We start from the raw sequence: 15631 nt of genomic DNA, 5'->3' as shown, positions 1-15631 counted from the left end.
TTGGCTATTAAATATGTAATGGATTTTGCACACCTAACTGTATTTAGCAATACTGAAGTATAAATAAACAGAAGAAGAGGAATCTGAAAACATTTTTTGAAGTTAAACTGTTTAACCAACAGCATTTGGACATACAATATTTATAATATTATATCTTTCAATCATAATCTTGCATTTATTTAATTATGTAGGTATTGTAACCTAGATTAATTTCATTATATTCGCTACTGATTTATTACTTTTGTAGGAAAGATTTTTATTTTTTTAAATTAGTCCTAGGATGAATACATTGGGACTGTTACTGCATATTTTTTTAGTATCAGTTTGGACCATTTAGTAATTTGATAGGAAGCCTTTACCTTCTTCAAGCCAAAAAGTAAAATGGAGAAAAGTTATATCACACAGAGAGGATTGTATATTTTATTGTTTCATATGGGTTTCTATATATATTATATAAATGTATACATATATGCATTATATATTAAACCATGCATAATATATACATATATAAAAGTGTGTATATATTTAAAGATGTTAAGATTAAATTGTGGAGAAAATACACTGTTTGTCCTGTGTGCTATATAACAAGAGTATTCATACCTTCAAAAATAATGTAAAATATGGTGGAAAATGTCATGCCCTCTTGGTCATGTTTTTTGGCTCATTTATTTTGCATTTATGGGAATAGGCTTGTCAACTCTAAACCCATCTGGCTCTAGCAGAGGAAAAGAAAGAAAAAGCAGGAAGTCCATTTTTGGCAACAATCCTGGCAGGCTGAGCCCTGGGGAGTCAGCTGCTCTTGCCAAAGCATCTGGAAAAGGTAAAGTTAGCATCTTCTTTCACCAGTCACATGGAATGACTCTGTAATCCAACACATGTAGCAGACCAAGTTGTTAAAGATCAAATACTTTGCAATGTGTAAAACGTTAAACTTTGGAATGGTTTTCCGTTAGCACAGCAGCTATTACAGTACCACTGTTACAACTGAAGTGGTGAGTGTGGAATATTAGGATTACTTGATCAGAAATGTGATGACCCTAATTCATAAGCAATTTGAAACTAATGTACATTTTAAGTATCTTGAAATTTATATTTTTAAAGACATAAGTGAATATTTTCAAAGTACAAATGAAAGCCAGGACTGCTGGGCTGGTCCAGAAGAGAATTTTTATTGTCTGAAGTAGAATTTAGGGGCCTGAAATTTGGCCAAGTCCAAATGCATAATTGTGCAAATTAGACTCTGTAGGTGATTCAGTTTGTGAACCTGGAAATTGTGCCTCTGCCTAGGAACAGATGTAAAGAAATACAGAGAAAGTACAGGAAAGGCTCTGGAGCGGGAGTAAGACCCAGATCCCCTGACTTTCAAGTGAGTGCCATAAACAGATATTTTGAACTCATTTTCTGGCTCAGGGAGGGTTGTATTTCTTGTAGCCCAAGGGCATGGCTGAAGCAGACAGGAGAGATTTCCTTCTAGAGGCCAGTGTCCTAAAAATTAAGAAGTGTGGTGCCTTATTCTAAAGCATATAAGTATTTTGCTGTCTTTTTCCCCAAATTCTGCAGTCTCTGTAGACTGTTTGGAAAATTAGCAGATGGCTTTCAGTCTTGCCTCTCTTCCTCATGTAAAATGCATAAATGAGAAGAAGGGAATTTTATTCCTTTATTTCATTTTTTTATTCCTAAATTTAATTTTTTATTCCTTAATTTAATTTTTTTATTCCTTAATTTTTAATTCCTAAATTTTTCCTAACTGACAGATGCCAGTTAGGTATATATGAAAGTGCTTGTTAGCACATCTAATCATGGTATTATTTCAATACTTGGACATTGTGTTTCCTCTCAAGGATTGTTCTTACTGTGTCAGAAGGACTGTGACACTTGTCCTGAGTAGTGTCATTTTCCAGGATCACCTTTTTCTACCATAACCGAAGCACACACACATACTCCACTAGAAAACATTGCGTTTGTGGAGCCTCTGCACCTGCAGCCGTACCTTGAGGGCACTGTTTATTTTCCAGGTCCCTTTGATGTGATGCGGCCGACCTGGGAAGATTCTTGCTCTCCTTACAACTCTCCAGCCTCCCTCAGTGCCATCATAAGGACTCCCAAGTGCTACCACATCTCGTCCCTGAACGAGAACGCTGCCAAGCGGCTCTGCAGGCGCTACTCCCAGAAGCTGATCCAGCACACCACCTGCCAGCTCCTGCGGACCTACCCCGCTGCCACGCGCATCGACTCCTCCAACCCCCAGCCCCTCATCTTCTGGCTCCACGGCGTGCAGCTCGTGGCTCTGAACTACCAAACAGACGGTAAGGCTGCACAAACACAGGGTTTAATGCGTTGGAAATGTGACAGGAGGCCTTAAGTTGTGAATTTGTATTTTCCCTATTTATTTTTCCCTGCTGTCCTGAGGGGGACCTTCCTGTACCTGCACTCCAGCCACAAGCAGGTTCATACCACAAGAGTCTGGGCTATGAGGGCAGTGACTTCAGAGTCCAGGAGCTTTATGCCAGTGCACCAGGTTCTCTGATAACCCAGAAGTGCCTGGACAGCAATACTTCCATTTTTATTTTTATTTTATTGATGAAGGTTGGTTTTTTTTTTTCTCCCAGTTCAAGTAACTCTTATCCCTTCCTGATAATTTCAAGCATAAAAAAGTACTGAACTACTTTTCACTTGGAAGTGCTGCCTTGGATGTTGGTTTAATGTTGGTCAAAACATTTTTTGAATATTTGCTATCCTATCTTGTGTTCCTTCACATTTTCCATGGAGGATCCATTAGGTCATCTACAGTGCTCTACAGAACCTGGCATGAGCTCAGTTTGTTAAAGCATGGTGCTAACAACATCAAGGCTGTGTGTTTGATCCCCAGTGGGCCATTCTCTTATGAGCTGGACACGATGATCCTTGTGGGTCCCTTCCAACTCAGAATATTCTGTGATTCATTATGCAGTTCAGGGCACATTCCTAGAGACTTCCCAGAGAACTGTTGTAGGCAAGCCCTACAGCTCAATAAAGACAATGGAAAGGAAAAAATGAACTGTTCTTAGAGTTTTGTGTAAGTACTGGATAGGTTGGACACATAAATCACAGATAGTTGTGAAAACCAGGAATAGTACATAACTAAAATAGTTTAAAAAAGATATTTCAAACATGACTTTGCCTTCACTGTTGCGGTTTTTCCATTGTACCATTGCTCTCTGTCAGTTTTGGCTACCTTAATTTTGCAGATCTTCCTCTGCAACTCAACGCAGCAATGTTTGAGGCTAACGGTGGCTGTGGATATGTGCTGAAACCTCCAGTTCTGTGGGATAAAAACTGTTCAATGTACCAGCATTTTTGTCCATTGGAAAGAGATCTTGATAATAAGGAGCCAGCTATATATTCTTTAACAGTAAGTACATTAAAAGAGAATTTCATACAGGCAAACAGATAGAAGTAGACAATATACAACTAGAGTCTTTAATCAGTATTGTAGTCACTTTTTATGCTTCTAAATGAAAAGATTGAGTCTTTCAATGTTGCTTCCAAAGGTCAGCCTAACTGACAGAAATTGGAGAGGAAAGGAACAAAGATTTGTCTTTATTTCATTGCATTGGCTGATTTGTATCCATAGTTACTTCCCCTGTTTCCTTCACAGTATTTGTTGAAACTCAGTCCTGAAAGCATTTTCCCTGGGACTACACAACTGTGTAAAATTACACATGTGCCTTGATGTTCTACACATTTGTGAACACTTGAAAAGCTGCACAAAAAGCCATTATGAAAAGCTGTACTGAGTCTTGAAAAAAAAATTTTTTGTAAGTCATATAACAAGATATATAATTCATGGATTTGTGGCCAAAAAAATGTACTCTCAGAAGCTAGTCCTTTCCAGGAAATGTGTCAGAAAAGTGAAATTCATAAGAACCAGAATTTTCCCAGCTGTGGTAATTGCACACTTAATTCTTGTGTTGTGTATGCCAAAGCAAGCCAGAGCTCACTGCCATCACCTCGGAGTAATGGAGAAGAAAGTGATCCTTTTTGACTGCATTACTGGTACATTCATTGTGGATTAATGTTCAGATGCCTTGAACAGTTGTATTTTTTCAGAGGAAAGATACCATAGCAGTGGTGTTGGGGGTGGGACGGTTGAGGGAGCTCTGCTTTTGAACTTACTGCCCTGGCAATCCCAAAAGTGAGTGTTGTAAAACTGTGCTTAGGGCTGTGCAGAGCAGTATTTGGCTCAGGGTCGTGGCAGCTTAGGGATTGCCCCACTAACAGTTCTCTGTGCTCCTCCCTCTGCTGCAGATCGTGTCTGGCCAGAACGTTTGCCCCAGCAACAGCACGGGCAGCCCCTGCATCGAGATCGACGTGCTGGGGATGCCCCTGGACAGCTGCCACTTCCGCACCAAGCCCATCCACCGCAACACCCTCAACCCCATGTGGAACGAGCAGTTCCTGTTCCGCGTTCACTTCGAGGATTTGGTCTTTCTGCGCTTCGCCGTGGTTGAAAACAACTGCTCGGCTGTCACAGCGCAGAGGATCATTCCCCTGAAAGCGCTGAAGAGAGGTACAGCATGAACAGTGCTGGCACCCTCAGCCAAAAGGGTCCAGCACATTCCTGGGTTGAATCCTGCCAGAAGGAAATTTTTAATCAGTTGCATTTTTCTAGAGGAGACAGGGAGCAAATACCAGACAGCACACCACGGCCTGGCAGCGCAGTGCTGAGCTGGGACTCCAGGGAGCTGGCAGCCGCCCCAGTGGCTTGTGAAAGGTCTGATCCTGTGCTGTTGTGGAGGCAGGGCCATGTGGGACACACCTGCTCCCATCCTGAGGCTGTGTCACCAGGGGACTGGCTGCTCCCTTAGGAAGCTTGGGGGGATTTCATTCCTGCCTTGTCCTTTGCCCAAGAAACTGCTGCAACAGCTGAGCACTGTGCAGAGGGCAATTGCACTTCTCACAGCCATGGCTCAAGGGGAGTCGGAGAAAGGGTGAAAAAACCCCATCACTAATTGTGTGACACCTGGGGGAGAGAGTTTCCATCTTGCCAGTAGCTCTTTTACATTTGCTTTGTACCACTCTAATGTCACACAACTGTCTGGGTTGCTGTGTGAGGAGATTTGGCCATACACGTGTTTTCCAATGAGAATTTGACCTTGCTTCATTTGTGTTCTGATACTTAGATATTTTATGTATGACTGTACTGAATATTATGATAAAACAAAGGCAGGCTGCTCTATGAGCCACTCTATGATCAATAGGATTTGTGTTTCCCTGTTGTACTGTGTGTTAATGCAGTGCTATTAGAGTGCTTCAAATCCTACCTGTGTGGCAAAGTGTAGCTATAAAAACAGCAAACTTGATTTTTCCATTTATGAGACTTGTGTCCTAGGATGTGACAAAGTATTTACAGAAGGATTTTTCCTCTTTAGGCTACAGACATGTCCAGCTCCATAACCTACACAATGAAACATTAGAAATTTCCAGTTTGTTCATTAACAGTCGGAGAATGGAAGAAAGTCCCTCTGGAAACACTCTGCCTGCATCTATGGTAATTTATGTTTTGTTTGTGTGCATGAATTACCTGTATTCTTGGTTTAATAACTACTGTGGTGTGAAGATTTAGAGAGCCAGAGTGACATTCTTCATACATACCTTGATGCCTCTTTTTTTTTTCTTTTTTTTCTTCTTCTTCTTCTTCTTCTTTGGTGGAAGTAAGAAGGTTATCCCACCTGGATAAAACTGTGGGAAGATAAATATTTTTAAATCTTTTCAAAGTCTGACTCCTCTGCTGTATTTAGGTATAGAATAAGAAATATGCTCCTTGACTGGGGGAGTGTGAATGAGCAGTCAGGTTCAGTGCAGCCTCATGCATTCCTTTGTGCATGAATTGTAAGCAAAGCATTTGAGACCAAAAGAAAAAAAAAAAAAAGGAAGACATAAATACATAAATTACCAACAATTTTGAAATAATGAGAATAAAATTGACTTCTGTTATAAGAAAAGATGAACTCTGTAGTTCCATAAATATGTACAGATTTATATATGTGTGCACATCCGTTGTTTATATGTGCAAGTATGTATACATACATACAGGTATCTGTATATATAAAAATATGCATGCATAAATGTGATTTTTGTTTAAAAGCCCTTACTGTTAGGTTACCTGGGTTACTTGTGTTTTGGCAACTTTAAAAATGTATTTTATCATTTTGCCAACTCCTAAAGTCTTAGATAAAACCTTCTGAGCTCCTGTGTGTGCAGCAGATAGGTTGCAGATATTCCCTCCTGTGAATACATTCCAAATTTGTATCTCGGTGAATTACTAGGGTAGAAAGGAAGAACAAAGAGTTTGGAGGTTGAAACAAAGCTATTGCTTTTCATCCATTAATCTGTATGCTGAAACCAAATATGTGAACTCAGCTAGAATGGGGAATGAGTGGTGGAGATTGGCCCTTTGTCCACGGGTAGTTTATGTATTCCCACTGGAAATCTTCCTTTTTTTCTTCAGCTTCAAGAGACGGTGGAGGCTTTTGGAGGGTTTGTTGGGGTTTTTTAGATGCCTTAATCTGTAGTGTAAGGAAGAGCCATGTATGAACTGAACAGCTTTGCTTTGTCAAGGCACTCACAACTTGTGTGTACAGTTTCTTTTAAGCAACCTAGAAATAACATGCCTGTGTAAAAACGTCCAGTAACCTGTTGAATGTTGTCTGAACAGTTGTTTAGCCCGGGAGAAAGGAAAGCTGCCATGACTTACAAAGTGACAGTTCATGGAATTCCAGGCCCAGAGCCTTTCACTGTGTTCAGTGTGAGTGCAGGGACCACGGCTGCACAGCTGCTCCATCAGGTGAGCTCCTGCTGAACTGCAGGCTCTGCATTGCCAGAATCCACACTAACATCTGCTGCACCTCTGTCTCCCTGCACTTCTCACACCTCATCCCAGCAAGGGGTGCTCTTAGAAATGCATTGCTGTGCAATTAATTACACAGCAAACACACAATATAAGCACTGGAATTTTCCCAATAGTGGCTTCAGAGAAAGGGTTTTTAATCTTAAGACATATTCCCTATTAGTATTTTAATATTTGGGCATATGCAGATGAGAAAAGCAATGTCTCTAGTCAATGGGTGCTGTGGGTTCTCCTTGCAACAAAGGCAAACATTTCTGCACAGTTCTTTGAACTGAGGCACCGCAGGAACAGAGAGTAAAAGTTAGAGGGCTAAGTTCATGAGTAGAAAAACCAGTTAACTCAGCAGGGATTGTTATTCTAGCAGTGGGAAAAGACTGTACTGTCCTGGGATTATGAATAAATTTTCTGGCCAGCCAAAAAGGACCAAAATAAGCTTAAATAGTACTGCCTTGTCTGGAATAGTTGAACTGCTTGGCTGGGCTAAAGAGAACAGGACATTACCCTGGAGTAAAATATCTGAATAATAAATAGCACATCAGAAATCCTGCCTGCACTGTCAGAATAGTTACTGATTCTTAAAGCTTCCTTATTCATTCTCATTTATAACTACTAATTATGCAGTGTTTATATTTAGCATTCTAATTGTTGTGTGTTGTCTGTCTTAGCTCTTGGCTACCATAAAAGGCACCGAGTCATGCGCTGCAGACTATTTTCTGATGGAAGAGAAAAGTTTTATATCAAAAGAAAAGAGTGAATGCAGAAAACCACCATTCCAGAGAGTGATTGGTCCTGAAGAAGGGCTAGTGCAGCTTTTAAACAGTTGGTTCCCAGAAGAAGGATATGTTGGACGAATTATCTTTAAAACTCGAGAGGAAGTAAGTCTGTTTTAGATAAATTATTATTTACAAAAGTAGCTAAAAATAGTTCCTAGGGCCACAAAACAAAAGGGCGCTGTATTTGTTTCACTACTCAGTGAGTAATGTCAATGCTGTGTCCATTATTTAAAAACAAACTTAACTCTTGAGTGAGAAGCACAAATGGACTTTGTACACCTGTGTGACACCAACTGGACCTCCCTGAGCTCAGCTCTGTGGTGTTTATTCATTATGGCTCAGTCACCAGTTCAGTGACTCTGTTTGGAGTGATAGTTCTAATTTAATGCAAATCTCGATGATTCCATGATAGGAAATTAATATAAAGATAACAGTTAATACCAAAGGGTCATAGTAGAACTCCAGAAAACCACCATCAATTTAGATAGCAGCAACTTATCATGTGTCTAGAAAAATTAGAAATAATTTTAATATTAAAGAATAAGTCTAAAAGCCTCAAAAGATGATTAAATTATCATTTATAGGCTAAAATAATTAAATAGGTGATTTCTTTTAATTTAAAGGAGTAAGATTACTTCAGTTTACATTATGAGCAAAGCATCCACAGCTTAAAATATGCTAGTGCCCAGGCTTGTGAGACAGAGACAAAAAAAGTAGGAGAAAGACGCTTAATGATCCCATTTTCAGATGCACTTTCTTTGGTCAGTTAGGCAAATAAAAACGCTTGCTTAGTACACTGATTTTATATATATAATATATTTATTTTATATATATATTACAGTGGTGCTATGGTATACTTCAAACTGAAAAAAATGTATTTTTGCTTATTTTGACAGAACTTTTGATAAAGCGTCAATCTGAATTGCTATTATTTTACACAAGTCCATATTTTGGTTTCCTTTATATCTAATCTTTGGAACAAAAATAACAAGGTAGAAATTTGTTTGTAGAAATAGAATTCCACTGACTGCAGCACTGCCTCTGTCAGTGAATGCTGCCACATGTGTCCTGCCAAGCCACGTTCCTTCAGAAAATGGGTAAAAATCTACCTGAGCTCATATGAAAATTATGCTGTTGTTCTGTCCTGTTATGTGAGTACCTCAAAGCATTATCCATAATTTTGAGCCTTTCTGGAGACAGCAGCATGTCAGAGCTTGGGCTAGAAATGAAGCTGCAAATCTGACTGGAAAAACAAGGAGCAGGTCCAGTGACAGGGTGCAATACACAGCCCATATTTACAGCTTATGAATCCCAGCTGTGTTCCAAGTTTTCCAACGCTTGGACAGAAATGCATTCTCTGAGAGAAGGTTCAAGGAGGAATTCTGTCTAAAATCTGCAGTAGTCATTGAAAAGGGAGAGAGAAACATACAGCCTTCCTCTTGCTCCACACCACAAAAAAATGTTCACTCAGATTCTGGCTCTAAATTCTTTTGGCTTTAGTGCAGGAACAAGAAAGAAAAGAACCCATTCCACCCTCTCCCATTGTACTGGCACCATTACATGACAAAACATCATTTTGTAGACATAAAGGAAGGATTTAAGGGACCATTTTTGTGAAATAGGATGTTATGCAAACATCTCCATTCCTCGCCTACTATGAAAGGTATTTCAGATATTGATTTCAGAAAACATGGGTATTTAGTAGCATTATTATTATTATTTATTATTAGCCATAGTGGCTTGTCAAACCTCTCTTAAATGCACTTAACAAAATGGACCCAAGGCAACTGCAGTCTCCAATTTCCATGTAATAAAATCCTTGTGTGACCACCAGCTACTAGTTACTTCTCTTCAGTAAATGAATTTGTCTGTCATTTTCTCTGTAGAATTTACATGAGAGAAATGTCTTTCAAGAAGCAAAGGAAGAAGCAGCCCTCAGCTCTGAGGATGACAGCTTCTTTGTTCAGGTACATGATGTCTCCCCAGAGCAGCCACGCACGGTGATCAAAGCTCCGCGCCTCAGCACTGCTCAGGATGTCATACAGCAGGTAAGGGAGCGTGCCCACCTCAGCATGTGGGCTGGAAGTTGGTTTCAAACACGCTAAGGTGGGATTTGTTCTCAGCATTAACTGAAGAATTGATTTAGTAACCTGAATCTGAGAGAATGCCTTGTTTTTTTGTTTTTCTATTTAAACAGACTCTCTGCAAAGCCAAATACTCCTACAGCATTTTGAGCAATCCAAACCCAAGTGATTATGTGCTCTTGGAAGAGGTGACTAAAGAGCCGGCAAACAAAAAGTCTTCAACATCTAAACCATCTCAGAGGATTCTCTCTGATCAGGAGTGTGTGTTTCAGGCCCAAAGCAAGTGGAAGGGAGCAGGAAAATTTATCCTTAAGCTCAAAGAACAGGTTCAGGTAAAGATGCAATAATTTGCAGCAGATGTTACAGATGGTGTGTGATCAGCTTAATGGGAACCTGCTTTCCATGCAAGGGGGACACAAAGGCATGAGAGCAGGTGGAGAGGACAGACTACAGCAAAAAGCAAATTTCCTCTTTTCTCTGAACCTCCCTTACTTATTCCTTTGCAAAACTGCATCAGTTATGTTCAGCAATACAATTCCCTCACAGCCTGCAAATCCAGAGCAACCTTTATCTGCTACCAGCTGTTTCTCAAAACCTTCTGGCTGTGCATGCCATGTTCCCTATCATAATAAAGGACCATTCAAATGGGCAGAACTTAAAAGCTAAAGCTACTGGAATAAAGTCCCCTTTATTCCTGGCCAGTGAAAAAGTTGTTCTGTTGCTTTATCTCAGGCTTTAAAAAATGGCAGGAATTAAGCACATGCCTGCTGGGAGAAGGAGCTGCAAACATCACCAATCCACAGCTGCTGTTGCTTTAAAGTAACTGCATTATAAGCAGAGATTACCAAATTTGCTAAACACATCTTTAACAATGAGTAATTTTTAATTAATTTATTCAGAACAATCAGAAGGAAGTGCCTGGATGAAAGCACAGCCGTACTCAATTCCTAAAGGGAGGCCTGCTCAGCAGTATGTCAGGTCTTTTCATATTCATTCCTTATTTCCCAGCGAACAAGCAGCTGTTAAACCACCTCTATGATCTTTTTTAATTTTTGCAGGCAGCACGAGATGACAAGAGAAGAGGCATCTCCTTCACCAGTGAGCTGAAGAAGCTGACCAAGTCGAGCAAGCAGTACCGGGGCTTCGTGTCCGACAGTGGCCAGGGCAGGGAGGAGAGAGCCGCGTGCGCCCTGGCCTTCAGCGACATCATGGAATAGTCCTGGCACAGCCTGCCCAGGTATGGGACAGAGCCCAGCTCTGGGCAGCCTTTCAGAGCAGCATTCCCAGAAGATTCCACTCCCAGGCTGGAGCTGAGCAAACCAAGCGAGGTACAAGCATTGGCAGAATGATCCAGAAAAGCCTCAGACACTGGTGTGCACAGGCACGATGACATCAGGAAGGGCTCAGAGTGAACCAGAATGGTGGTTTCACCCACTTTCTCTGGCCATTTAATCCAAAATGTTGCATCCCAGTTGATTTTGCAGTTCTCCTTTTTCTCAACAATTGTGCTCAACTAGCAACACTCTCTTACTCTTTTGCTCTGGGCTGTGGCAAATGGAAGTGAGCAGTAGAGTTTTTATTGTTTTTTGTTATGTCCTAATAATAAAATCATCAGGAATGGTGATCTCTTTTTTAGCTAGAACAAGTTTGTAGTGTTAATTTCTGTCTGTGGAAATCTTGCCAGAAATGTTTAAACATTTACACTATCCTTTGTGTATCTCTTCAATTTCTTCCATCTTGCTTGACTTCAAACAGATGAAATACACAACAAAGACTGTCCCATTTATTTGGAGATAGTAAGTGCCACTTGCCCAGCACTGTACACTAACCAGACACATGCACAGTGCTACTACAGCACTGTGACAGCTGCTGGGAAGTTGCAGCTCATTGCAAATGAACTAGAAATCTTTTTCAGTGTTGATAATCCCACCTCACTGATGGCCAATTTAAGATTTTTTTTGTATACATCTAATTATTAAAGCATTATTTAACATGTACTGTAATGCTGCTGCTAGGTCACTAAATTAACAGAATTTAAGCACTGTTTTCATTTGCAAAGTATTTCAAATAGGAAAGGATTAATTTGATAGCCTATTTCTAGGCTGCTATAAAACCCTAATGCATTAAAACAATCTGAATTCAAGGAAAGCAAAGTAAATTATGGGAAAATCAGAGTCACTTTCCCTCTTCTGCATTTGGCTGGGTTTTTGTTTTGATGGGGTTTTGTTTTGTTGTGTTTTCTTGGGGTGGTTTTTTCCCTTTTTTTTTCTGAAATCCAAATGTGGAATTTACATGACTGAATCCTTCTGCAGTGCCTTTGAAGGATCCTGCTGCGGACTGACCTGGTCAGAACTGTGTGCCCTGTGCTACAGATGCTTAATCCAGGCAATGCTGCTGGATTAACATCCAGACTCTGGGAATCCTAAATGGGAGGCTGTAGATGGGAAAGGTGCCTGTCAGCTCTCGGAAGATTCCTCTCTTCCTGTTTCTTCACATCTGCAGATTCTCCATAGGCGGATGGAGAAGTTTTCTTGGACTGTATGTTGTAAACAAACACGTGTCATCATCCTCCCCTTTTTAAACAAAAGATAATTTTAGCTTGTTGCCTCTAAGGAATCAGAAGGCAGAGAACCAGAGTGGTCTTTTATGTGTATTATATTAAAATAACGCACTTTTACCTGATGATTACTGTTAAACACTGTGTTAAGTGATTGTAAAGAGATTTAAATATACTGTAACTTCCTTTGCATATCTGTTTAACTTTGGTGAATATACACAAAACACTCAAAATTATTTATGGTTTATCTACGTTAACAAAATAATGTACAATACCTGAGTATACCTTACTGGTAGTGAGACCTTGGCAAGGAACAACATTTTCTTCTTATAAATTTTTGTTTTCCAGGCTTGTGTTTAAAGAAAGAATATTTATTATCATGTTTCAAAGTACATGCCTTTGTATAGTATATTTATCATATACTACTTTTTAGAAAATGCAGATTTTTTTATCTTTCTCTGGATTTAGAGGAAAAAAATGTTAGAACTTTTCTGGTTCTTTCTTTTCAGCACAAGATGTTTAATACCCAGTACTGACCAAATTAAAAACAATGCATTGATAAGTGTAATTAACATTTCAAAATTTTGAATTCAAACCACATTTTTCCGTGGAGTCAGGAACTGTCTTTTTACTTGTCTGTTAAACCCAGAGAGTATAAAGAACTTTAACTCTTGACAATTCTGTTTACATAGCACCACTGTTGTGAAGTTTTACTTGTGTGCTGAATTCATCTTTTGTTATCTAAGTTAGTTACGGTAGTCTCTTATTTTTCCCTCCATGGGAGTTACTGGTGTGTTTAGTTATTTAAAATAATCCATTACAGGGGCACAAATTAAACAACTGCTGCCATCAGCCATCCCCTTCATCTCCCACAAGAGGAGTGTCTGTGGGGAACAAACTGCTCTGCACATGTTTTTGTTTCACTAGAGCAAACCCTAAACAGAGGAAAGAAGTTACAGGCAGTAGTCTCATGACAGCTAATGCCATTCCCCCCATGAATAAGGAAGTGAAATAAAAGAAAACAGAATTATTAACTGGCATATAAACAAGCAGACAGAACCTGCATTCTGTCACCAGAAACTATGAAGTCTTTCACTATACACTACAGAAAATGCCTATAAGGTAGCCATTTACCAAAGCAAAAAAGTGCCCTCTTGAGGTCACTTCCAGCTTTCAGACAGACATACAAAAAAGTCAAATTTCTCAGTGGCATATCCTCACAGAGGCCATGCACTTCCCACTGCTCATCTTTCACAAAAGTTAAGTTTTGAACTTAGGTACCAAATCAGCATTTTGCCATCATGGCCCCCAACAAGCGCATCCTGTCACTCATTTCCAGGCCCAGCTGCAGCAGCCCCTGTGAGGGACACGTGCTCCCTCCTCACCCTCCCAAGGGAAAGACTGAGCCCCAGCAAAATGTTAAGAAGTGACAACTTACCCATAGCTCTATATGCATAATTTGCTTTGGATACTTTGGAATTACTGGGAAATACATCAACCTGCTGCACAGTTCAACTAATGCAACCATTTTTTAAATGTTAGTTTCATTCTCTCTGTTACTTTAACACAGCTGCAGTTTGATGTCACTGAGAAATTTTTCCTTTTGCTGTTTTTATGGCATTTTAAAAACACTTAATGTCCTGTAGTTTGCCCTTGCCTGCTTAGCTTTTTCTTTTTTGTTGGTGTGGTTTTTTTGGGTTGTTTTTTATCTTTAGCCGCTCTGAAAATTCTTAGTATCACCTGTAATATCACAGTAGGCTAGCAGACACCCTTGCTAATTAGTTGGATTCAGCATAGAAAGTTCTTATACCCATTTTGTCATCCCCTAGTGCTTTTCTGTCACATAGATTTAAAATAATCATGGGGAAGCAAAGGGGACATCAGTAGTCATGTCATATTGTGCACCACAGGCCTAACACTAGCCTGAAGTCTTGTGGACATTTAAAATCAGCAGTTTTGTACTATTTCTGCAAATACAATATTTCTAGCTGTGGGAATAACTTATTTATGTAAGTATCTTCATCATCAATCACAGTTAAAACCTCCTTTGTCTGCTCTTTATCACAGTGAAAGAGAACAGCAAAATATTTAGTTTTATTTAAAAACTCAAACTTTGTAGGCATGTAGACATCTGGAACTGTGCAAGACTAATGAACCTGTTCCAGTATTTTCATTAAAATACACACATCACTTAATTTAAAGTTTAAGTGTTGGTAAATATCCAGGTGAGCTTTTCTTGGTGAAACATGATGCACTTTGGGGTGAATTTGGGAAAGAACTGCAGTGCCCTTCCTCTTGCTAGTTCCAAGTAGTGGAAATACACCACCACTTGAAGCATTAAAGAGCAAGGGGGAGTTGTTAGCGTTTGTGAAAGCTCAGTTAAAGAGCTTTCATGTGCTAAGCTGTTACACTACTAGGAATGTTTATTCTGTTTAGCCACAGATTTTATTTCTGCAGGAATCTGTCCACACATTCCTATGACAAAACTGACAAAATAACTTTGTCCTTTTCCATGCTTTCGGCTGAGTATGGACATCAATTAGGAAAATACATTCATTTTTACATTACAAACTATTTACAGGAAGCAACTTCCAGGATAAAGTTTGAAAGAAAAGAATGTAAATAATCAACATCTTCCAGAAACATGCAGTCTCTGAGCAGTAGCAGGCCTTGCACCGCACACTTTTCAGGTGGAAATCTCTTGCTTCTCCTGCTCCATTGCCTATTGGCAAAACCACAAAAGTATTCTATTTTGTACTATTTAAAACCTGCTCCTTTTCTACCAGTTTCTGACCCTTTGCTGTGCAGCACATGGTGCTTGCAGCGTGTGACTGTCAGAGCCAAAAGCTGGGCAGTCCCAGAGCTGTGTGCGTGCAGAGCTCTCCGTTTGTAGGAACCGGGGACTCCGGGAGCTGCTTCCTCTGCCGCCCAAAGGGCTTCCTGCTTCTGTCTCACTGACTCCAGCAACAGCAGTCAGAACTCTAAAAAATACCATCTCAGCTTTTGGGCTTTTAAGCCTAGTGACACTTTTTTCCTTGCTTACAAATATTACCAGGTGAGGTGTCTGAATAGCTGCTTTTAGGAAGGTGTCTGCTAGAACTCACAGGCTTTCGAGAATTAAACACTTCAACACAGAAATATCCAAATATTTCAACAACACTTTCTCTTCCATTCATCATTTATTTTCAAAAAGAGAAAACTGCTGGTAGCTTTAGAGGCTAAGTTTGCAGCTTCTGAAACTCAACTGTCTTTTCTGCTCTTCAAATGCTTCAATTAACATCTGGTGTTTAATCACTGTCTGTTACTATTCCACTGTAAAACTCAGTTT

At 39.8% G+C, this 15631-nt stretch overlaps 1 protein-coding gene across 2 annotated transcripts in view; it reads left to right on the top strand.

Moving 5' to 3' along the window:
- Nucleotides 1-14498, top strand: part of PLCE1 (phospholipase C epsilon 1) — a 137244-nt gene extending 122746 nt beyond the window's left edge. For both annotated transcript variants that reach the window (XM_058029094.1, XM_058029093.1), the window contains 11 exons: nt 689-820; nt 2016-2306; nt 3228-3391; nt 4288-4549; nt 5412-5530; nt 6698-6826; nt 7555-7764; nt 9549-9710; nt 9860-10078; nt 10805-10983; nt 12059-14498. In XM_058029094.1, the coding sequence (XP_057885077.1) occupies nt 689-820; nt 2016-2306; nt 3228-3391; nt 4288-4549; nt 5412-5530; nt 6698-6826; nt 7555-7764; nt 9549-9710; nt 9860-10078; nt 10805-10963 (1847 nt within the window). In that variant the 3' untranslated portion in view covers nt 10964-10983; nt 12059-14498. The remainder of the gene's footprint in view (nt 1-688; nt 821-2015; nt 2307-3227; nt 3392-4287; nt 4550-5411; nt 5531-6697; nt 6827-7554; nt 7765-9548; nt 9711-9859; nt 10079-10804; nt 10984-12058) is intronic.
- Nucleotides 14499-15631: the final 1133 nt, after the last annotated feature.

The sequence above is a fragment of the Melospiza georgiana genome, chromosome 8 (genome assembly GCF_028018845.1).
Source record: "Melospiza georgiana isolate bMelGeo1 chromosome 8, bMelGeo1.pri, whole genome shotgun sequence".
Classification (NCBI taxonomy): Eukaryota; Metazoa; Chordata; class Aves; order Passeriformes; family Passerellidae; genus Melospiza; species Melospiza georgiana.
The sequence above is the reverse complement of the archived record's forward strand: the minus strand, read 5'-3'. Positions and strand labels throughout refer to the sequence as shown.